This window comes from Haliotis rubra, unplaced genomic scaffold (assembly GCF_003918875.1).
Source record: "Haliotis rubra isolate DU_JTF1 unplaced genomic scaffold, ASM391887v1 Scf88, whole genome shotgun sequence".
In the NCBI taxonomy this organism is placed as follows: Eukaryota; Metazoa; Mollusca; class Gastropoda; order Lepetellida; family Haliotidae; genus Haliotis; species Haliotis rubra.
Window position 1 is genome coordinate 25,335 of NW_025767612.1, and position 24,665 is coordinate 49,999.

At 37.2% G+C, this 24,665-nt stretch overlaps 1 protein-coding gene across 6 annotated transcripts in view; it reads left to right on the forward strand.

Annotated features, from left to right (window-relative positions):
- LOC124263361 (inositol 1,4,5-triphosphate receptor associated 1-like) overlaps positions 1-24,665 on the forward strand; it is a 105,854-nt gene that overhangs the window by 9,164 nt on the left and 72,025 nt on the right. For all 6 annotated transcript variants that reach the window (XM_046697959.1, XM_046697960.1, XM_046697961.1 and 3 more), the window contains exons 4-6: positions 1,993-2,083; positions 5,261-5,376; positions 8,848-8,973. In XM_046697959.1, coding sequence (XP_046553915.1) covers positions 1,993-2,083; positions 5,261-5,376; positions 8,848-8,973 — 333 coding nt within the window. The remainder of the gene's footprint in view (positions 1-1,992; positions 2,084-5,260; positions 5,377-8,847; positions 8,974-24,665) is intronic.

Consider the following 24,665-nt stretch of genomic DNA (forward strand, 5'->3'; position numbering starts at 1 on the left):
GAAGGCTGGTGAGGATGGGGCCATGGTGCTGTATGATTTAGATGCAGTAGTCACAGGGTGTAGTCTAAATGAGGCATAGCTTCAGGAGTCCAGCTATCCTGCTATAGGTCTGGGAATTACCTGTAGCACTCTGTGAATGGGTCCTGCTCATTAGTCTAGCAACCTTTGGCCTGCCAGCATCTTCAGGCCAGGGCGCCAAGGATAAGCAGGAGGGTGTCTGCCTTCATGGATAATAATGTGGCCTCGAAGTTGGCAAGGTGTGGTGCCATTAAGGACAAGGCTCGAGGACAGGTACATTCTGCTCGTTTCATGCTCAGTTTGGTGTTAATGTTATGTAAACATATGATGACTGGTGTAATGTTATACAAGTTCTAATGGTACAATATAGTTGTAGAGTAAACTGTTTGTTTGGGATGGGTATGGGATGCCTGTATTGTGCATTCTTATTGCTTTGTAGAATGATTCTTATTGACTGAACACACACAATCTGGTATATTCTATTATTGTGAATATTTTGTAAAACATATTTGTTTAAATCATGAAAGTGGCTTATTTGAAGTATTTTTTTAGTGTTAACTTTACATTTCTAACAATGTTCTCAGCCCTGAAATATAATCACTTGCGACACACTCTCAAATACTGTGTACACTGTACTGGTGCTTGACCTGTTACTGTGTTGTCATCACTTTCTGGGTAGAAGTGTAGAATAAAATGAGGTAACTTTCTACATTTTGTGTTTGAAATCACTGAAAAAGTGTCATTATCATTCATCCGACTGAAGCCTGACTACCAAACTGATCAATCTTTACTTGTAGCCTGTTGTATTTTCTAGAATTTATGTTGTGGTTGTTCTGATTATAGACATAATTTATATTATTGACCTTTGGAAAAAATGATTGATTAATAGATTATAATTTGATTAATCAGATCTGTATCACCTATAATGTGTGAAGCTGATGATAAATTTCTGGAGTTTTCTGTCATTGTGTATTTATTTTCATAAAAATATATGTGACCATTCTGAAAGAGAAGTTTTTTTCCTGTTTCCTTATTGTACATTTCATACTAATCGAGCCAAACCTAGAATTGATTTATTTCCATTGTGCAAAAAAAGAAACTTATTGCGTCAAACAGAAATACCACAAGAGCTTAAAAAAGTTAAATAAATAGCTTTCTCTACTAAGACAATGTTTCTCACAATTTCAATTCTTTTTATCATTATCTTCACATAAGACCTGAAGTGAAGTTTAGTTTTAGCAGCAATATTCCACTATATGAGAGAAATAATCGGTCTGGACCAGACAATCCACAACAGCATGAGCATCAATTTAATTGGGAACCGATGACATCTGACAACCAATAGCTTCTGACCACCCGTCCGTTAGAAGCCTACCTACGACAAGCATGGCAAGCTCATGTCTGTAGACCTGGTCTTCACGGGTCACATAAGACCTGAATGAAGATAGCAGATGTAAACAGAGAGAAGTGCCATCACCAGTTCATTCATCTGCAGAATAGCTTCTCAGTGTTGAAACAAGCTCCTCCCACCTTGAAATGGAAGCAAATCATTGTGTATCCAGTTCCTCCTCCCTCACAAAACCTCCTCCCACCCACATGTAATCTCCCCTCCCAAGGATACAGCAATCACACTAACTGATGTTCCATGTAAGTTATGGGTGTGTCCCACTACACTGTAGTATTTAACACTCTAGTCTGTCTTCATCAGGTACACATCCTGGTGTTTGGTAATCAGAGAAGGAGGGAGGTGGCTGTGACATAACTAGGAGGAATAGGTGTACTTCGACATACTGCATTGAAGTATTCCTGTGAACATTCCAATTTGAGCTGTCAGTGTTTGAGGGGCAAGTTTAGCTTGACTTTGATGAGGTGTTGATGAGGAGGGCTGACTGAAGGACACACTTGAGTTGCTACTACTTGAAATATATTATGGCTGGTAAATGCTCATAATTTTTACCTTTGCTGTTTCATCAGAGTTCCACACCAAAACCTGGGGAGACAGAGACTCAAGTCAAGGAGACGAAGCCGGAGAGAGAAGCCAAGAAAAACAAGAAAACTAGTCAAGGTAGGTAATACTAGGTAGACTTGTTTCTATAAACTGACACCTAGTGGGATCAGACAAAGTGTCAGGTGAGAGTTCAGTTTACTCAAGATTTCTCAACTAAACAAAAAGAATCATTGGTATATATGTATCAATTTGTAATAACATCGCTTAGGCCAGATCAACTGTTTCCTTGTTTCTTAACTTGGGTTAAAACAAAAATGTTCATAAGATATGATTCCTCTACATTCTTTGAAAATGCAACATGTTCAATAGATGCGCATTCCACAGGTTAATAGCATGAGCAGCAATCAACACCAGTGAAATATAATTACAATCAGCCAAACCACACACTATGACCACCTAATCCACTGTATATTTTCACCTGCCCCGATCTCACAGAGCCAGACAGAATATCCTAATAGCTTACATAAATTATTCTCATAAAATATGAGTACATTGTATAGTTTTTCTTCATTCAGAACTTGGGCACAATGTGTGAAGCTCATTTCTGGTGTCCCCTGCCTTGATGTTGCTGGAATATTGCTTAAAGTAGTGTAAAACCATACTAGGTCACTCACTCATTCAGACCTAGATATGTTTCTTAATAAACTTTCTTACCCAAAAATCAGTCAGAAATTAATAGTTGGGATTATGTTAAAAATTCATTAGAGATGAGGCTGCTTCTGTTTGAAATTAACAATGGGTTTGCATTCTTGGCTTATCCATGTGGTGCTTAATTAGGATGTGAAAATTGGAAGATGTTTTTCATTACAGTAGTGAGGCTAATAAGTTCAAGAAGATTTACCTCCCTTTGCAGTGCCAGAAATATTCATGACAAGAAGACACTTGTACATCGACTGCAACTTGAATTAATAATAAACCATATACAAGGGGCATTCAAAAAGTAGTCAGCCTTATTATATTCTCGATGTCCAATGATTGAAAAGCTTCCATTTTATTTTGAAGTAATCATTAGCAAAGCCATATCCAAAATTTCACACATGTGGGTAATGTGGTTAACGAGATATTAGGCATCACAACACATTGGGGTATAATATTTCTTTAAAAATTGCAGAAAATGTACCTCTTGGATAATGGTATGATATATATGATATTTATAATATCCTATAACATATATTCAGTATAGTATTGGATGACTTCCCGTGATAATCAACATTCAAAGATTTGGATTGCTTGATTTATATTTAGACAGGGGCTGTTTTTGTTTTTTTAAGGACACCCCCATTTTCATCTTTCAAAATCATTGTGTCCAGATATTCAAGCTGGCACTGTTTACAGTATATTGAGAGCTGACACTTGTGTTACCATTCAGTATTTAGTTTGAACCCTTGGCATCATCTATGAATAAGTGAAAACATTAGAATAAGTTATGTCCTTATGATTACGTCATCTGAAAGGGGGGGGGTAGTGTCTCCAAAACAAGCTCTTTCAGAAAACATGAAGGGGGTGGTCACTTTGCAAGTGATTGTAGTTTCAAATTTGTGATGCATTTATTGCAGATTTTGTGTTTTTGGGGGGGTACCAAGATAAAAAGTGAAACAAAATGGGGATCATGAGGCTGGAACATAGCAAAACCAGTTTGCTTGAGGTTGACAGAAAATATGTAGACAAAAAAACAGATGCATTGTATATTTTTCTAGGTGAGGCTGACTACTTTTTTAACGCCCCTCGTACTTTGTGGTCTCTGCTATGCTGAATCAAAGATGCCTTCAGCAAATATATTTATGGAGGCTAAAGATGTCTTTAGATATCATACCTCATTTAATAGTGAAACTAGTATTCCATTCAGTGTGAGGCACTATTCTGTGTCGATGTATTGATAATGTTGTGACAGGTTTATTAAAGAAGTTCTTATCATGAAACAGTAAACTTAGTGTTCACATCTGTCTGGAGCAGATAGCTGAAGGCAGGTAAATGATGGTTTGTTGGTATATGGTAACATGCTGCTACTGACTCCATGTCTTGATGTAGTAGTCAGGCATCACATGGAACTTGCTGATACACACACAGGTAACAGCTCTTTCAAACAGTTTAGAAATGTACACAGTATTCTTGCATCAGTAAACATTAAAAACATATTTCTGTATTTGCATGTAAGTTTGGGTTCTAATTACTGTCTAAAACTGTAGGGTTTGAGTGAGTGAGTGAGTTGAGTTTTACGCTGCACTCAGCAATATTCCAGCTATATGGCGACGGTCCTGTAGGGTTTGAATGCACAGCATGGTGATTGTGCAAGTAGCCGTAGAACGTATAGTATTCTTATGTAATAACTCACTCAGAGAACTGTTTGAAACCAAATATATTCTTAAAAGGTTCTGTATAGTTTTGTACATCACACAATTTCATGTATCAAAATAATCTCACCTTCTGGATATTCAAGCATAGATTGCACCTTTTGCAGTCAACTGATGTTTTATCTGGCTCAAACTATCAGGTGGTCTTGAAATGGCCTTGATATTGCACGGACAAGGTTTTACACTATGTGAAGCCCATTTCTGGTGTCCCCCACTGATATTGCTGGAATATTGCTAAAAGCGGCGTATAACGAAACAAACTCTCACTAACTCGGTTATTTACTACGTTAAGGTTTGTGTCATGTTACTGGAAGATTGTTGAGTGATTCTTTAAATAACACACTTACACTCGCACACAAAAACACACATGCACATGCACAAACACACGTGCACACCCACATTAGTGAGTTGTTGGGTGATTCACTAACTGTGTAAACAGTTGATCAGCTCACTGGTGTAAGAGGAGCTTATGTAATACCTTGCAAAACATGAGTGCTATAACTCTCAAACTAAACTACCTACCTAAGTGTTTTCATGCTCGTGTTGAGGCTTTTGTGATTCCGGATGTGTTTATTAGCCTTGATATTGAGATAATATATCGGCTACCCTGAAGAGACAGCTGTATCATATGCATGTGACAAGGTATGTTCTATGAAGGTGATGGTCACATACTATCACACTTTGTCAAGAACATCTACAATCTATCTGAACATGTATGGACGAAAGTGCAAGAGGAAAATGCCGAATTCCAGCAATATTTGATAGGACTCCCAATGTTTGCAGGTTCCAGATGACTACCTGACACACAAACAAGGAGGTAAACTAGTATCCTATAAGCATTGGTATCAAGGTAAAGTACATGCTTCATTCCTTACGTTTCCAGGTGACACTGGGCAGACACCTGAAAAGAACAAGGACAGGTCTATGGAGAAAACAACATTAGTCATATCAGATTCTCCAAAGGGAACCAGTTCCAAGGCATCAGAGAAGAAACCCCAGGTACATGTACAGATGTTTACAGATGTATTACCAACTTACAACAGTCTTTTGTGTTTGAGGAATATGTCTTCATATGCTGGGGAAATTGGAAAAAGAGATCAAAATTCTTTCTTTTGCAATTTCAAATTCCATTTTTGGCAAATGACATCAAAAGTTATTTTCTATATATACATGCTTTGATATGTGTTTATATGTTGAAAGGTGGGTCTAGCTGGTCAGAGATGTTGTAATGGTTAGCAGTTCAAATGCATCAAGCGAAACTCTTTTACTGTATCTCCAGTAGGTAGGAATCTCAGTTCTATTAACAGTTTAAATGATAATTTCTAAAAAATGATAAACATGAGACTGTACTGTCTGCTTATCTAGACTTACCTCTTCGAGGGATAGAATAGTCTCTCGTACAGACCCTGAAGCAAATATATCCAAGAAAGCCCACACAAGTCTAGAAAATGTGGCAAGTCTAGATTTCCTCAGCTTCTGAAAATGAAGAAAGTCTCAGGGCTCCTTTTCATTATATATTTTTTTTTTACTATGAACTTTTTTCAGTAAAATATGTTCATTTCAGAGACTAGTTGTTAGTTTAGGGATAGAACTACCATACACCCATGGGCTCAGCATTCAGTACAGCCAGGCTTGGAATCTAACTATGCATGGTTGTTCATCTTATTGAATGATGCTTCCCTTTGATAGGGCTTGTTGAATGATGTTTTTCCTTAGAATAGATTTAATGGATCTTGTTAAGTAATGCTCTTTGTCATAATAATAATAATAATACTTTATTACCTCGAAATCAATTCATTTTGCATCAATACAGAGTTCTTGTACAAAGGAAATATAGGACAAGCAACACCACAAGTAACAAATGATACATAAAACAAGCGCACCTGACATACATACATGTATCTTTAACAATCATTTAAAAGACGAATGCTGAAAGGAATGAATGTGTTTTGACCTCTATTGGTTTTAAAAGACAGCAATAAATATCTCCTTCCAGAAGGAAGCTTATAGATAATTTCAAAACTCTTTTGTCATAAAGATACAACAGATTTTTAAACTCCTGCTATTTTACCTGCGATTAAAACAACTTTTTCTAAACGAGATTTGTTAACCAGAGATAAGGAGCCATACCAACATCGGAACGAAAATGTTAAAACGCTTTCAAAGAAACAATGATAAAAGAGGGATAATACACATTTATTTACGTTAAAAGATTGCATCTTGCACAGGAAATGTAATCTCTGTTGACATTTTTTTAAAACAACATCTGTATTAGCATTCCATTTCAATTTACTGTCTATAATTGTGCCAAGCTATTTATAATCATGGACAATGTCCACATCATCACCATTGATACACACAGGACTTGGAATACTTTGATTGTTCCTGAAATTCATAATAAGTTCTTTTGCAGTGGATTTGATGGATCTTTTGACTGTGCTATTTTCTATGATCGATCTTATCGCTTATGTTAATTCATTCTCTTTGTGTGATGTTTGAATTTGATCTGGTTAAATGATACTTCTTTCATAAATGCCATCAAAAGCACTGCTTGAAACTGAAAATATCTGTGAAGTAATAATTGCATTTGAGTTAACATGCACAAATATTGTATGTTACGAAAATAGTTCTCATGAACACTCGTCAATCAATACAAGAAGGTACTAACATTGATATAGAGAACTAAAGCAAGTCTACTTCTGGCATCAATGACAGCAGATGTAGCTGAGTACCATCAATACAGGATGAAGCCGGCTGTAAAAACATAAACGCCCTCACTTACTCTTTCACCTGTTGCCATTTCCTGAATCGCTGTTTAAAACCAGAGCTGTTTCAGGCGCCAAGTTTGTTTACATAGGCAGGTTAAGGTAAAATCCTCAAGTGCACACCTCTAGAATCTGCATATTTCCAAGGACAATCAGCATTGTAAAGACTGACTGACTGAGTTTGGTTTTACACCGCTGTTAGCAATATTCCAGCAACATCACGGCGGGGGACACCAGAAATGGGCTTCACACATTGTACCCATGTGGGGATTCGAACCCGGGTCTTCGGCGTGACGAGCCAACGCTTTAACCACTAGGCTACCCCACCGCCCATCAGTATTGTAAAGAACAGCATAATATTAGTTTAGTGTGATCATAGCGATAAAATACTGGTGTTGTCTTTAGAGGATGTTGTTGTAGACACCCTTGCTAAAAAAGTCAGGTTGCTCTTGTCTATGACATTTATATATCAGATGAATGTTAATATACATGTCATACTAATGTGATTAACCATTAGGTGAATATATTTGTTTTTGTCCAGTTATGGTAAATTCAGTTATTTTAACTCATCTTATTTTGATAGTTATTTTTTAGTTGCCAGTTCTGTATGTTAGTCTGTGATGTTCTACCTTATGATGTTTCGCAATATGTTTATACTGCAGATGGTTGTGAATCTATTCAGAGAATCTCTAAGCTCCGGCACAAGAAATGATCCTTGTTGTAATTCTAATTGTGGACATTTATGATTTGGGTTTTGTTTGAGTAAACCAACATAATTTTCAATGAATACTCATAAATTCGATTTTAAAGCCAATTTGCATCCTTATACAGTGTATGGACAGACTAAACAATTTATAGTACAAATATGAATACATAGACAGACTGTTTACAGTTTATTGTTGTGGAATTTGAGACAATAAATAAACTCACAGTTTGTCTGTGTGGAAGTTTGTCAGCAATTATTACGCCTTAATTGAACAAGTATAGTTTTCCTTAGGCTCTGATTCTCCCTTCTCAATGGGGTTCCTTTTCAATTTAAAAGAAAATGTTTCTTTCTTTCAAATATATATATATTTAGAGACTTTTGTCTACCAGAAAAGCTACAGTGTGGGAGTATTTTCCATTTTTTTTCATAATATTCTTGCACATGATGTATAGTTTTCAATTCTTCCAAACATAATTATGCTTTGTTGCATTGGATACTGAAAACATCCAAATGTTTTACTTATGTGCTGCTCTGTTGTCATCTGCTAATGTGAATGAAACATGCAAAGTGGACAGGTTTGGGCATCAAGCACACTAATGCGTGTTATTGGGGGCCAAACCTATATCTGGAGAGAAAAATGCAAAATGTCATCTCATGTTTCAGTCACCTTAGAGCTTTAGTTTGCAGAAAGTAAAAAATATGAGTTAGGTGAGATTAACCCCCAGCCTACTTCTGAGGTTGTACATTAGCATGCTTTATCTCTATACAAACATAGTTACAAATTCTCCGACACACATGGATGTGACATTATTATCAGTGCATTTATCTTGCAGTCTCAACTACTGAAGAAATATGTGGAGTACCTGCATGTATCCTCTAGCAAACACAGCACCTGCAAAAACACTGACCTGGCCTTCTTAAATTATTGTAGCATTTGACCTGTTTACCTTTGATGTAAGTGTTTTATTTCGTCACTGAATGAAACATCACATGTTTCAGACAAGAGCTGAAGAATCGCTTGTGGTGCCAAACAGTCCAGAGAATGGTCTGGTGGAAGAACCTCGCCTTTCTCCTAAGGCTTCCCCCAAATCCAAGCCACCATCTAGACTGGCTAAACTGAGACAGGTACGTCAGTGTGTATGTTTCTGGTGTGAAGCAGTGATCTGCCGCCTTGTGGGGAGGGAGAATCCCTCATCTGTTACTCTGCTGGGGAGAGGAATCTCTCATCTGTTGCGCTGTAGGGGAGAGGCTGTCACTGCTTACCCAAAGGAGATGGGTGGTACATTCTGACAGATAAAGTCATGCAAGACTTAAACAAGAGATGTGCTTTAGGCTCTGAACATACTTCACTGTTTACATTCCCTCTTCCATACATTTACTGCTTGGATTCTTGGGGATTGGATCCATTCCAGCATTTTTATAAATTTCCATCTCTGTTGCAACATGGAAAATAGACATGTCATCAGAATATCACAGATGAGTTGAATGCCAGCTTCTTTGAAGTTTGCCTTTTTTCCAGTTATACAACAATTTGATGTGTTTGTAGTCACAGTTGCCTCATTATGCATATGCAGCCACAGATATACCCTCATGAGGAAAATTGAAAAGAGCCTCCCAACTAATGTTCTGTCAGTGAAAAACTACACTGTATGAATGCTGGTATTGTTGATTTCTGTTTTGAATTATATATCATATATCTGAACTCATTGTCTGCTCTTCAGTCAGAGCTTTACACTGATATTGTTACTCATTGCATCAAGTAGAGCCACATGCAGCCCCAATAAGGTTACAATTATTCTATAAGGGAACCCTCAATGGGATGTACATAGGTTGCTATAGTTGAGATGGGTATGAGAATGGAATCAGGGTGATTGTTTTATTATATAATGGCTTCAGCTGGTGCATGTCTCTAAAGAAATGATTATTTGTTTGAAACATAATTCCTAGATTAAAAAATAATCGGAATAAGAGTTCTAAGAGACTAGTATCCTCGTCTTATCTAGACTTGCGAATTATGAGGATAGAATTCCTATGTACATCCATGGCTCTATCATTCACTTCAGCCTTGGAGAAAGGCTTTAACTAACTATGCCCTTTGGCCTGTAAGACAAAGGGTCACGTGACTAATGTCTGGGAAAGAGATGGCAGGTAACAGAAATGTACAGCTGTCATACCCATATTACCTAGAAATTTTCATTTTCCTGTGTCATCGTCAAGAACCCCAATTGCGATATGAAGCACTTTATGATTATCATTTCTTCAAGGATTATTTTGTATCTATATTTCATTTATGAATGACTTTCTCCTGCTTATTTGTTACTTTTAACCAAACTGCTCACAAACAAGCAAATCAGTGTTGAAGCTGTGTGTTAGGGGATAAAGCTCCACAAATCCCACATGTATCCACTCATGTCCCTGCTCCAACTGTGTCACCTTGGAGCCAAGGGGCAGCTGAAAACATGATGTTCAGGGTAAAGAAGTGATTTGTGTTTGTCATTTACAGTTGTAAAAGAACAAGGCTGTGGTATCTGGTATACTGCAATTTAGTCATTTAATATTCCATGCTGGCATCCAGTTTATTGTTAAGACATTAGGTTGTTTGTTGTTTAATGCCACACTCAGGAACATTCCATCCGATCTGGAGATAATTTAGTCTAACAGATAATCCAAGGATTGACATTATTAGCATTGAGCTACACAATTAGGATACGATAACCACCCAACTCACTGAGCCTGACTACCTTCCTGTTAGTTGAGTCTTGAGACAAGCAGTGTTGCCTTGTATGACATGGTCTCTTAAAGAAACAACACTTATATTTAGATTAGTATAAACAATGTTACTAACACTTACAATGGTGACAATAAGTCTACATGGTGACTGATTCTCGCTTTCCTTTTTATACACACAAAATATGGTACATCTAGATATTTTCTAACAGTTTGCAAGTTCCTGTTGCCATGGTGGCCTTATTCTGAGGATGTAGTCTACAGCATCAATCTCACCCTTCCAGGTGGGCCCGTATTGTTTTTACTTCTATTTTTACTCAGTCGTCTAAATAGTGTGGAAGAATCATTCAGTTCCTGTAGCGGTGGATTATTGTCAGGTAGGTATTGGAGAACTGTAAGTGAATACTAAAGCCTCTTGTAGGCTCTGCTTATTGTCACAAATGTATTCCCATCTGACAAAGGGTCAGGCTCCATCTTGAATTATGATCTATCATTTACATGACCGATTTCATTATTGTTTCATTATATACAGATTCTAATTGTGGCATATACATTTTTTTCATCCTTTACGGTATATGGGTGTAGATTATGTTTTCAGTGGTTTATTCTTGTCATAACAGCAGCTGAAACTGAGATTTTGTAGATGCATAATGTGACTTGGGCATTATTCCACAATGCTTTCAATGAGCTAAGATGGTTGTAGCTCCTATACCTTAACATGGGCTCAGGTAGTCATAGCACTTTGATTACTTTGTCGAACAAGGGCCCCATCCACAAAGTGTTCGTAGTGTTATAAGCTGTCGTAACTATATAGTCTATTATAAGCCTACAAATATTGTAGTTGTTCAGATGGATTGTGGATCAGGCCTCCCAGCCCGGTCTGATCATTGCACCCTAAAGATGTGGATTCATTGCTTGTTCTGTCAGCTGCTGCTTTTTCCTGGCTGACCTAGACTAACGCTTAGTCACTGAATATATATAGTTTTGATAGTAACCCTTAATCCCATTTAAATTGAAAAAAAAGAGTAGACTTGCTTCATTTGGGTCTTTAGCAATGCTGGGAGGGCTAGGCATGAGGGAAAATAATGTGGTTCAGGGACTGTGAGACAGACTATGGCGGACCCTCTGTACCTGTACCAACAATACAGAGACAACCATTGAATTTGATAGTTTCATAGTTGTGACCATTATTCACAGGCTGCTGTCATACAACTGACTTCAGCATCATTCTTCATTATCATTAGTGATTCAGATTACCAGGGAGTCTGCTTATTGACCCAGAAATAACCCATTAGCCCTTCTTTTCTTATCAATATGGGACCCCTGCCTCTATATTTCCTACAAATGTCCTTTCATTTTCGCAGGTCACAAGTCACTGTAATCCAATAAGTATCATCGTAGTCAACACTTCTCATTATGGCTACTATCTATACATGAAAGTCTAGTTTCTTCAGCAAACATCTGGTCAGCATATCCCAGATGCATTGATTGATGCTCATGATGTCAATCATTGGATTGTCTGGCCCAGACTCAGTTATATACAGATCTCTATCATATATTTGTATTATTGCTGAGTGTTGTGTCTCACAGTACCAACAACAAAATCATATATTTGTATTATTGCTGAGTTGTTGTGTCTGGTATTATTGCCCTGGCCCAGATGTTCCCCAGACTACAGATCTCTATTTATTTGTATTATTGCTGAGTTTGTGTCTGGCCCAGACTCAGTTCTATACAGATCATCATATATTTGTATTATTGCTGAGTCTATCATATATTGTGTCTGGCCCATACTCAGTTCTATACAGATCTTTATCTCTAAGAAACATAGAGCACATCATTGAGTGAATCAAGAGTCAGTTCTATACAATCTCTATCATATATTTGTATTATTGCTGAGTGTTGTGTCTGGCCCAGACTCAGTTCTATACAGACTCTTTATCTGAGTGTTGTGTCTGGCCCATATAAACTGCTTATAAATATATCAAAATAATATTCCAGCCATATCACATAGCCATTGAGTGAACAGAAAACTGCTTGTAACAATATTCAGCCATATCACAGCCCAACAGAAATGTGCTCTCCACATATAACCATGTCAGGAATCAAACCCAGATCATGACAAGAAATAACCACTTGGCTGCCCCACACAGCAATGATTAGACACAAGCTAGAAAGGTTTCATTTTTTGTCTTATCGCCGAGAAAAAGCAGTTTCAAGTAGTTAATCAACTAATCAACGGCAGAAGGTACAACCTGAGAGTAGAGTTGTCACACTCTCTCCAGAGATTCAGGCATCAGTGCTCTCATTAACTCTCTACAGGAAACATATACTCCCACAAATTACTACAGCTCATACCACAACCATTAAAACTTCTCTGGACTGTATGTAATTCAACTGAGATTTCTGATGTATATCCTTACTTTTAGCAGACTGACCACTTAGTGTATTTGTTGTCCCTATAACCTCTCCAAAAAGGATCATGTTTTTACATGGATTTAGAGACTGAGGCCACAGGTTTACTACATGTGAACGGAATACACGCTTCAGGCAAGTTAAAAATATCTGTTCATGACTGGTTGAGGGACCTTGTCTTAATCTTCACTGTGGTCTAATTCTTGAACTATGACTTTTTAGTGTAAACTAAAGTACTTAAAAACTGCTCTGAGTCACATGATGAAACATGTTCAGGCACTTGAGCGACCTCTAAGAAAGTGAATTAACAGTGAATATATTTAGTGAAAGGACCTTTGAAAGTCAGAGACAGCTTTCCTTCAGAAGAACAAGAAATGGGTATTAAAGCTGAACTCTGTCAGAAATATTTTCTTTTTAAAAATATCTTGTTATAATCATTTTATACATCGGATAAAAAATACATCCATTAGTCTTGGCTTCAACATGTCAGTACTTTTATGTAGACTTTTAAATAGAATTACCTGAAATCCTTCCTTTGTTCTTATTACAAAGGTATATATTTACCCACATGGTCAAATGGGAACCTTTTCAAATTTCAGTTAGTAGCATGTTGCAAAATCACATTGTTTCTACAGTAAACAGAAAATCTGTTTCTTTGTTGACCCAACCCCTCTGCACATACTGTGTGTGTATGTTGAAGTAATTTCAGTAACTCAATCCATCTGCAGTTCCTACTCTGATCAGTATGAACCATAGTGACAGGGAGAATTTACTGTTACAGCACAAAGGGGCATCTAGCAGACATTTAGACACATATCAGTGCAACCCTGGCTAGAGCCTCCTACAACCTTGTCCAGACACGAATACCAGAGCAGTTTCAGTGATTACTGTAATCTGATCAAAGGGAGCTAATTCTTACAGAAGAGATCTTCTTTTGATATTGATGTTACTAAACTGTCCTATCAGATTTCTTCAAAGAGAAATATGTCTGTACTGTTCAATACAAAGTACCTTAAAGGTTGATTTGACTGGCAGGCTCTTGATTGATGGAATTAGTGTTTGCAAATTTATCTAATCTGTTTGTTGTGATCTAGAAATTCTAGCTTATAACACTTTTCTTATTTGAACTTGAAATGTGATTCCAGTTTATGTATTTTGGATCGTTACTGATCACATTACAGTTCAGTAATGTTCATTAGCGTTCCTTGTTCCATTGATAATGACCATATTCTTAATATCTGTAATAATTTGGTAAGATCTATTCAATTCCCAGAAATAGCATCTTTCAGTGATTAATCCCTAGTGTGTGTTGGTAGAATTGGTCCAAAGCCACCTATACTTAATGGATCAAAGGCCTGATTCACACAATGTTTGTAGCACTATGTAGTTCGTAAGCCTATTACTTTCTTACTAACTTACTTACTTATTATTTAATTACTTAATTACCTACTTCGGTAGGGCAGCAACAAAGGATCGCCACTCTTGTCTGTTCTGGGCTAGGTGCTGAATTGTATCCCAGGTGTGGTTTATAGTCTTCAGTTCAATCTCCACTGTTCATCGCCAGGTGTTCTTTGGCCTTCCTTGCTTCTGTCGTCCTTTTGGGGTCCAGTGTAAAGCAGTGCGTATAATATTGCTGGGCTCCTTCCAGAGAATATGGCCAATCCACCTCTATCTTCTTCCATCGTAAGCCTATGATAAAGTATAAAGTTATGATAGGTCGTAACTTTCCGAACACTTTGTTGATTGGGACCCTTGTAGTCAGACTAAGTGACTTGGTTGCTTATGATATCAATCTTTGGATCATCTGATCCAGGCTTGATTATTGAAAGTCCGGTATCATACAACTGGATTATCATGGAATGCTGCCTGTAAAACAAACCCAACCAAACAAAACACTAGTGCAGTGCATTTCTTTTCTGTTCCATGTAAACATCAGTCTAATTAGAGTCTCTCTTGATCTTTTGATTGAATTCAAGTGACAGAATATTTCTTAAAACAGCAAAACATTCCTTCAGATATTTATGGCAAAGGGGCTGGAATTGACATCACAATAAAGGATTCTGAAATTCACAGAGTTCAAGTATAACTCCAGCAAAATATATAAACATGAGATCAATCTGATAATATGCAGGACAAACAGTAACCAAAATACTGAATCAAACTCCCCATCATCAAAGATGAGGTGGTGTTTTTGTAGCAGAGCTCTGAATGCTAGGAATGGATGAGTATGTTTGTGTTAGTGATCATGTTAAAGGCAGCAGTGTGAGCTGGGAGTCACAGCATGTAACATGATCGCCCCACAGCTCCTGGCCACTGCTACATAGTTAATGGAAACATTACTGGCATACACTACTTCCTTGTTCCACGCCTCCATGTTAATGTTGTGTGTAATAGGCTTCATAGAGCTCATCATCAGTACTGTGCATGTTTTATTGTCTTGACCCCAGCATCAAGGAGGGGGGTCTGTGCAGATACACAGTTATGTTCTGTTATAGTTGTTTATACATTCAATTTAGCTCACCTGTAGGTGTGTAACATGGTCATGTTCCCCTGTATGTGTTTAGTATAATATAAAGCGAGGCACTATTACATACAGTCATGTTCTGTTATAGTTGTTTATAACTTAGCTCACCTGGCTACCTGTAGGTGTGTAACATGGTCATGTTCCCCTGTATGTAGGTGTGTAACATGCTTAGTATAATATAAAGTTCTGTTATAGTTGTTTATAACTTAGCTCACCTGCGAGGCACTATTACATACAGTCATGTTCTGTTATAGTTGTTTATATCTTGAAATTATCTCACCTGGCTACCTGTAGGTGTGTGACATGGCCCTGTTCCCCTGTATGTGTTTAGTATAATATAAAGTGAGGCACTATTACATACAGTCATGTTCTGTTATAGTTGTTTATATCTTGAAATTAGCTCACCTGGCTACCTGTAGGTGTGTATCTTGACATTAGCTCACCTGGCTACCTGTTCGTGTGTGACATGGCCCTGGTCCCCTGTATGTGTTTAGTATAATATAAAGTGAGGCACTATTACATACAGTCATGTTCTGTTATAGTTGTTTATATCTTGAAATTAGCTCACCTGGCTACTTGTAGGTGTGTAACATGGTCATGTTCCCCTGTACATCCTTAGTATAAAAGGTAGCCTTGTGGTTAAAGCGTTCACTCATCACACTAAAAACCTTGGTTCGATTCCCCACATAGGTATTGCTGGAATATTGCTTAAAGCAGCATAAAACCAAATTCTCTCATTCTCTCTCCTTGAGTATCAAATATAATGAGGCATTGTTACTTACAATATTTCCAATTGTTGTTAACAGAAATTTTGCTCACTTGGACAGTGTGGCTGAAAGTGAAGCTTGGCAATGTCATATAGTGAAGCTGTAGTACTACAGACTAAAGCTAATGAGATTTAACAAATTCATGAATTAAAAAAGCAAATAATTAGCATAATGTATATATTGCCAGTGATATTACCCTGAAGGTGGTGTCAAGGCTTATGAAGGTTCACAGTAAACATTCACTAGTTGCTAAGGTGATCGACACAGTGCCTACAATCTTAAGTATTTTGAGTGGTTGATTGCTTGTATTATTGACACAACTGACTGAGTTTCATTGTCAGTGACTGTAGGTTTCTAAGCCATGTTTGATTAACTTTAATTTCTTACATTTTCATTCTTGTTTCTATTTTAACCAGGTCCAAAGAGGCTCTTATAAGCCCCATACATATGCTACAATGGTCTTTGACACTTTGATATCCTTAGAGACCATGTTCAAGGGTCTGACCATTCTTTGAATAGAAAGAGATGACAAGAGATTTTAGTCCTAGAAAAAAAATACATAAAAATTCACACTTGTACTCATGTGAGAACAAATTTGTGTGAGTATTTGTTAGTAAATCATCCGTGCTCCTTGAAATGGTTCTTTATGAAGAATGTTTTATGCTGATGATTGTTTTTCTACTCTGATTTATTGCACTGTGTCCACATATGTTCTTACAACTGATACTCTTCATTGATCTACTGTCAACTCCTAACTTATAGTTAACTCCTATTGGTCTAGGAGCCCTCTATCATACGCTATTCTTGTGAGCTTGCTAAAGAGCATAAAAGTTAAGGGTCCTTGTTATGACTAGAATGTTAAAAGTTAATGACTTTGGGGGATAAGATTCTGATACTTTAGGCCTCAAGGACTCAACGACCCCTTTAATGTCAAGCCCTGAAGTGACCTGGTAGTTGATCAAGGTGACTTGAATGATTGAATGTCATTGTGACCCAGTGACTTGGTTTGTTCTTCATGTTTTCCATCATTGGTTTGTCATATCAACATTACATTATTCCTTAAAGTGTAGCTGGCTAAAAGGGTTAAAAATACACTCTCTCTGTAATGGTATTGTGTAAAAAAATTCAAAATTCACCCAAATGCAAAAACATGCACTTGAACCAACTTTGTACCATTGTTTCATGTTAAAAATGAGAATTGAGAGCTGTTACACAGTTATCATCTGTGGTGCCTGCCTAACGTTTTTACATTTTGAGGAGAAAAGCTGGAAGAGTGTACTGTACAAGCTATTGAAACTACGGCTTCTTCCATGCAGACACGCAAGCAGTGCATGAGGTTTGGAGATCCATGTGTCAGATATGTTTCACAAACAAGGTAGATCAACAAGATTTGACGTCACTGTTATGGGGCACAAGACTTACATGGTACATATAATAAATTCATACTGAATCACAAATGTTAGTTTGAAGACTTTCTCGGCATATTGAAATCCTCACAACTTTCTTCCCTGCCTCAAACTATGGAGCAAAATGTTTAAGTTGAAGCGATACATCTGTCTGGTTTGCCAGGGATATAAAGAAGTGGTGATTATCTTACACCTGACCTTGCTATAGTAGCGGAGTGGTCACATCCTCGCCCTTGTACAGGGGATAACCTTCCCAGTGTGTAATAATGAGGAATATGTGGAGGGTATAGACAATATCAGGTTTCCTCTACAGCCCTGGCAACATGAAATACCTAACCAATTAGCATTGCTTGGAACTGCTGCACTGTATGTGTGGATGGGGAGGACATGGAACAACCTGGAGCAGTAACCACCCAGGGGGAACAAGTGACCACTACACTTTGAAGTGACCTGTCCAGGAGCTTATTGCATCCCTGGGATGTTATCTTGATTATCACCTGGAGAGTACCAGACCTGACCCAGTTTGATGCCTGCTGATTCCGATGCCACAAAGATGTAATCCCCAAGGATTAGATTTCATCTTGGGTTTGAGTGGTAATGTATTGTAATTTGTTTTGGTTAACAGGTGTTAGCTTGTATGAGCTTAGATTATGATCTTGTTATTGCTCAGTTCTGAAGATGGGAGATGTGTATTTGTTCAAAGTTTATTATGTCCTGGTGAATATAAAGTTTGTTATGAAGTGCATCATGCAAAGTTTGCATAAGATAACACTCTCATTGAAGCATATCTTAATGTGATAGCTTGCTGATAATGTTTGCACATTTGTGTCAATGTAACAAGTGATAAAGCTCAACCATTGATACACAGTCTTCATGTGAGTGTCAAGTATACTACAGCAGCTGAATACTGTACTGTCCAGGAATGCAAGTGTCCGAGGAGGTGATGCATGGTCTTGGTAAAGTAGGTAGAAGTAAGACACCCACAGGTAGAAGCTATCTCATGTTCTATGGGTGCACAGATTTACATCAATCACTTCTTACTATCTCAAGCGGTGTTGACAAGATGACAAATGTGATCCATCATGTCCCCATTATAGAATATGAAGGCGAAGGTCTTGCTGGGCTCATACTCCTCCAGTTTATTATTTCAAAGGAAAAATATATCTTTATGGATATGATAAGGTTATGCTTTATATTTTAAGAAAGGCTGGTGACTATACAGCTTTGAAGCATTTGAAATATTTTGATATTTTTAGTCCAAAGCAAGTTATTTATAATACAATACATTTATGAACATTATAGTTGGTTTTGTTTTCAGAATCAAAATGATGTACATATATTTATTTTGGTTCTTCCGCAATGGCATCTCCACAACACAAGTATGTCATCATATAGGAGGTTAACGGTAATGAGTTTAAATTAACTGCCATTGTAAGCCTCCTGTCAAGTAGTGGCCACCTTCACAATCTCACCAAGTGTATCGATGTGCTTTGTCACTTATCTTTAAGTCATGCATATGAATATGTCTCAAAACCTACTCTGCTATATGTAATTGTATACTTATGAACTGAACTGAAACTGACTGCATTGAGGCCATTGTCAGTGGTATTAGAAGAATATTCAAATACAAATTGTGGTGGTCTTTAGAGAACAGACAGTAATGCTACACTGCAAATAATATTTCATACAGGATTCTAAATGTTTTCTAAATCTATGTGTAAGAACCATACAACTGTACAAGATGTACATGTCTAAACACCTGTTCTCATCTCTCACAAATGATGCATAAACATTGCAAGTGTTCCTAAACCATGTATTAACATGTATTACATCAGATCGTCACTGATTTATCAGTGACACCTAGTGATACAGTTCTAACTGAAACCCTGGTTTATTTTAATATGTTGGCATAATACATATAGATAAAACAACAATGGGTTACTCATATTTTATCTCCTTGCCTTTCCTGGCAAACAGTCATTCTACCTGCTAGAGTAACTGCCCTTTATCAGAGAGAAGCTATTCTAGTTTCTGTGACTCCACTTCGTTCAGAATCTGCTTCTTCTGTCATAGGGTACTGAACTGCAGTCAGATGTCTGCTAGTGAAAAACTGAAGCAAGGATATAATTCTGAAATATTTTTCGAGACACATCCAGTTGTTTTTTAATTGATGAAAAGAACAGATATTGAACCTGTCTCACTTGTGTCCTCACTCAATTGTTTCTTAATTTATGTCTGCATTGTTGCCAGAACATTTAGAATACCTCAGCTATGTCTTTGGTTTATACTCATTTTCAGTATCTAAGGCTATATTTTGATAATGATAGCAAATACTCTAGTACAAGTATCCTCATAATTTGTCCAGAAATGGATGGTCAGTCCCACCCTGATCAATAACTGATAAATGTATGTTTGAAGGTAGTGCCTGCCTGTCATTTTATGTTTGCATATTTATCCATAAATGACACCATCATCAAACCCACTCATCACATCATCATATAAAAAAGGATGATGTTTACTTTGTTTTACAAAGTCTTTTTTAAATAGTATGCCACATGTAAATAGTTGTACATGTTTATATTTGTAGAAGAGCAAACATACCTGTACTTTACCTTAGATCCATTAAATGTGAAAAGTGTATATTTGAAATTATAACGAATCTGTTTTGTTTACAATGTTCAGCAAACCTATTCCTGCTACACTGGAGATTGGTTTCATCGTCTTACACCATGACAGTATCATCTGCACACAGCAGTAGTATCAAGCGTACAGCATCATTAATCACACAGTCACAATTTGTGAATACAAACCTGTGGCACATCTTCTTATACATAAGTCTCTTACATTTAGGAACAAAGATAAAAGCCCACAAATGTTTTCTTTTGCTTTGTCATCCATCGATATAACAAAGAAAGAACTCGGATATTTCATTTTCAGTAAGAGTCCAAGAATCTATACCTTTATACATATTCATAATTACTCATGACACTTTCTGTGTGCTCCATAATTGATCAATATATTCTAAAGTCCAATCTCTGTACACGAACTAAAGCTTCTTGAAAATTTCTAAAAGTACCAAAGAACTGCATAGTACATGCTTTAAGCAGTTCAGTTAAAGGGTGTGAAAATGTAATCAGATGTGGAGTAAGATATTCTAAAAGCAGTTTGTTTTTCTGATAAATGTTCATTTTACATCATGAATAAAGTCCTTCTTGTATTGATACATTATAATTATGATTATGGTTATGCAGCAACCCTGTTGTATATTGTCGGATGCTTTTTAACCTGTCGCCACTGTGGTTTTGTGCAATCTTGTTATTTCCGTCGCAAAAACAGTTTGTTGATTGTCCAGCGACAAGTAATATGACATTTAACAAGACAAAATATTTGTATGTATCCATTTTCTGTCGACTACTGTTCATTTTGAGACATGTGTAGTGTCAATATGATTGTGATAATGTCAATAATGTCAATAGAAGTTGTAAGTATCTGAGGGACATGTGATTTTGCTGCAAGTAATAGGAACGTTATTGAATGACTTTTTGAGTAAAATGAAAAACAAACAAAACATACAAGTCCAGATATGCAAAGAACAATGTTTTATTATGAGATAGTGTAACAACTGGATTAACATGTGTACTGCAATGTGGATGTGTAGATATTCTATTTCCCATGAATGATCATGACGAGAAGATATACATGCACTGTTGGTCCGGTTAATGTAACAGACATACCGATTTCAAGGGTCAAGTTATTTATATGGTAGTACGGCTTATTTATATGGTAGTGAACAATTTTCAAAGACATCTGTAAGAGTACTAGTATTAGTCAATATTTCTTTATGGATCTGGCATTTTATAATTAGGTTTGTTAATTCCACTGGGCTTGTAATTTTGGAAGTACTTCTTTATCAATTACTGTGTTAACTTAAACAAGGATAACACTTTGGGATCCCTTGAAGATCCGGGTTAGAATTGGTCTTCAGCAACCCATGCTTGTTAAGGGTAACTAATGGCATGGGGTAGTCAGACTTGCTCACTTGATTGACACATGTCATCGTATCCCGACTGCATAGATTCATGCTCATGTAGTTACTCACTACATTGTCAGGTCCAGAGTTGATTATCTACACACCAACATAAAGATGGAATATTGCTGAATGTGGAGTTAACAAACAACAAAACTATTTGGGGAATAGTGTCAGAGCTCTATATTGAAAATGCATGGCAGCTGCTAAGTATCCAGATTTAATCCAAACATGTATGAACAAAAAAGTAGGTAAACATAAATATTGAGTCGATATGCTCAAGAAAACTACCAAATGCAAAAAGTGTTATGGCCCCAGAAGATTTAATGTATGTTGTTGTGTTATTCATTAATAACAGACATCAGTGATTTAATTAACTGATTGTGGTCAAACAGTCCTGGAGGCTATCTTAAGCACTTGTCATAAACACTTTCATGCAGAAATCCTAACTGTTTGTTATGAAGTCCATGAAACAGTTTGTATTGAATATAAATCACATTAGGTGTGTATATCGGCCAGTCTTGTCAGTTGACCTGGGTCAACATACGCCCTATAGGGGAGAAGCCTGCTGGTAATTTAGTGATAAACGCCGGAATAACAGCTGGACGTAGGTAACTCTTTAACATTGCTGTCAGGGTACGGATCGACACACAGGTAAATACTGCTCATATAAAAACAACAAAGATATTTACATGTAGGAAAATCACTTAGAATATGGCCAGCTTGCAGTAATCTTATAGAGGACAAGTTTTTTACTGATATATTCATGTTATGATGATTTGGCAAGATTACAGAAGATTGTGTATAATTTACAGTTTGCTATGTTTATAATAATCATAAATGTCTTTATTATAAAATGAATGACACTTTGTATAACAAATGTCAGAAAAACGGAAATATTTTTAAATTTGTATTGCAACGACATGGTTGTTGGTTGATTTATCATTTTTGTATGATCTCTGGGGGTTATTTTGATGCACTTCTTTGTATATGAACCATAGGCCTTCATTCAGATACACTGTATGCTGTTTGACAGAAAATTATATACATATTTTTTTACAAGAAGAATATGTTAATTCTATCATATTTGTTAATTGTCTGTTTTGGGCACACTGATAGCTTACATGCATGGAAGTGTTATTGAACATCTTGGACTCTCTTGACAAATGTCCAGCGAGACAACAGTTGGTGACAATGTGCAATCAAGGATATTTTAATACCTCAGTTATCAAAAAAAAGTTTTTGTGTGTGTATATTCAGGTTTCATTAGGTGGTAAGGATTTCCCTCCTCATTTGAAAGCAGTCACCCTTACATGGAAGAGTTTATCAAGATATCAGGGTCTGGCAATGCAAATCAGACCACTAACACACAGTACAGTAACTACCTAGGTATTATTTGTCTTGCCAGGAACTATATGGCAGTGTATCCTATTTACCTGTACATGTTACATGAAAGAAGGACATGAGAGTGTGTGGACTTAGCCTGTACAGCAGAGACAGTACTGTCGATTGAACTTAAGTGCCCAAACTGGTTGTTGATAATGGTAACAGAGACTTAATTCATGAGAACCAGCCACCTGGACTGTTTTAGTGTTGAAGATATGTGTTCTAATAAGGTAAAACCCATCTGTTCACAATATCCCTCTCATAGCCTGTTCAGACTTTCTTCTTTAGTGCCGTTGAGCAAATACTTGTTGGAAGCAGGCGCTATATATATTCATTATCATTATCAGATTGATCAGTGTCTTGAAATGATAGTCCACACTCCACTCTATTTTAGAGTATGATATGCTCACATATGGTGCTCTCAGGATAACTAAATGTCCATATGAATACAAAATGCCATTTAGAAAGTGGTCAAATGTAACACATGTTATATTTTTCCTTATCCTGACTCATGCTCTTTTGCTTGTCTTCTTCTTCTTGCGAACATAGTGGAACACTTGTATCTCCTATTGAAGCTCCCTTCAATAAAGAATAGACGTAAAATCACTCCTACCAAGAGTTATCTCTCCAGCCGTTTAGGCGGGAAACTGTGGCGCCACCGTGCCCACATGCCTCACTCTCTCCTTCTTCGCCCTGTGGGCAGGTTGTGAGAACACCTGTGTCTCCAATACGGCACTATATCCTTTAATTAATTAGTTATTCTCCTCCATTCTACTTTTATAGAGGTTTAGTTAGTATCCTACAACAATATGGTTGGATATTTAATCTAGCACTGTTTATTCACGGTATTGTCCGTATTTGTTCAGTTGTTTACATTTCATGATAACCTATTTTCGTTGTTGGTTTAGGTTCGCTGCTGCAGACCCGCGTTGATTGTGCCCTAGCTGCACAACAATATGTACTTCCAGCTATAGCTGTAATCTTTATCAGCTTTTAATTGAAATTCAAATTAATATATAATTTTTCTCCGTACTTAGACGTACTATCAACTATCCAGGTGACTTCCAAGTCATGGGTAAACTGGCTGAGTCCCTCATGAGCTGTCTACTGCTGTTAGACGACTAACTACCATCAAGTGACCTGCCGGAGGCGTCCTCGGAGGATGGGCGTGGGATGTTGTACGCCTTACTTCGAAGACGTTGGCTTCTACAATGGACAACCCCTCAACGCAGACGTAGAAGACGCCATCCTCTACGCAGAATGAAGCCTCATCCTGATGGCAGTGAGAGGGCTTCATGATAAGCCACTGCTGATCATCCCAGAGATACAGCACGCAGTCCGAAGGCGACAGATGAGCGATCTCCGGACCATATCGCTATCAACGCAGAAATGGCAGCTCTACAATCATCGCAGACGATGTATAGACGCCATCCTCTACCCAGAGAAGGCTACACACCCCTTAGATGACGACAACTCTACGGGGACGTCTGCGCAGACTACAGGGACTTTCTCTGCTGAAATTGTTCCGTTGACGGTACAGGGACTCTCCGATGATCAACCGATCA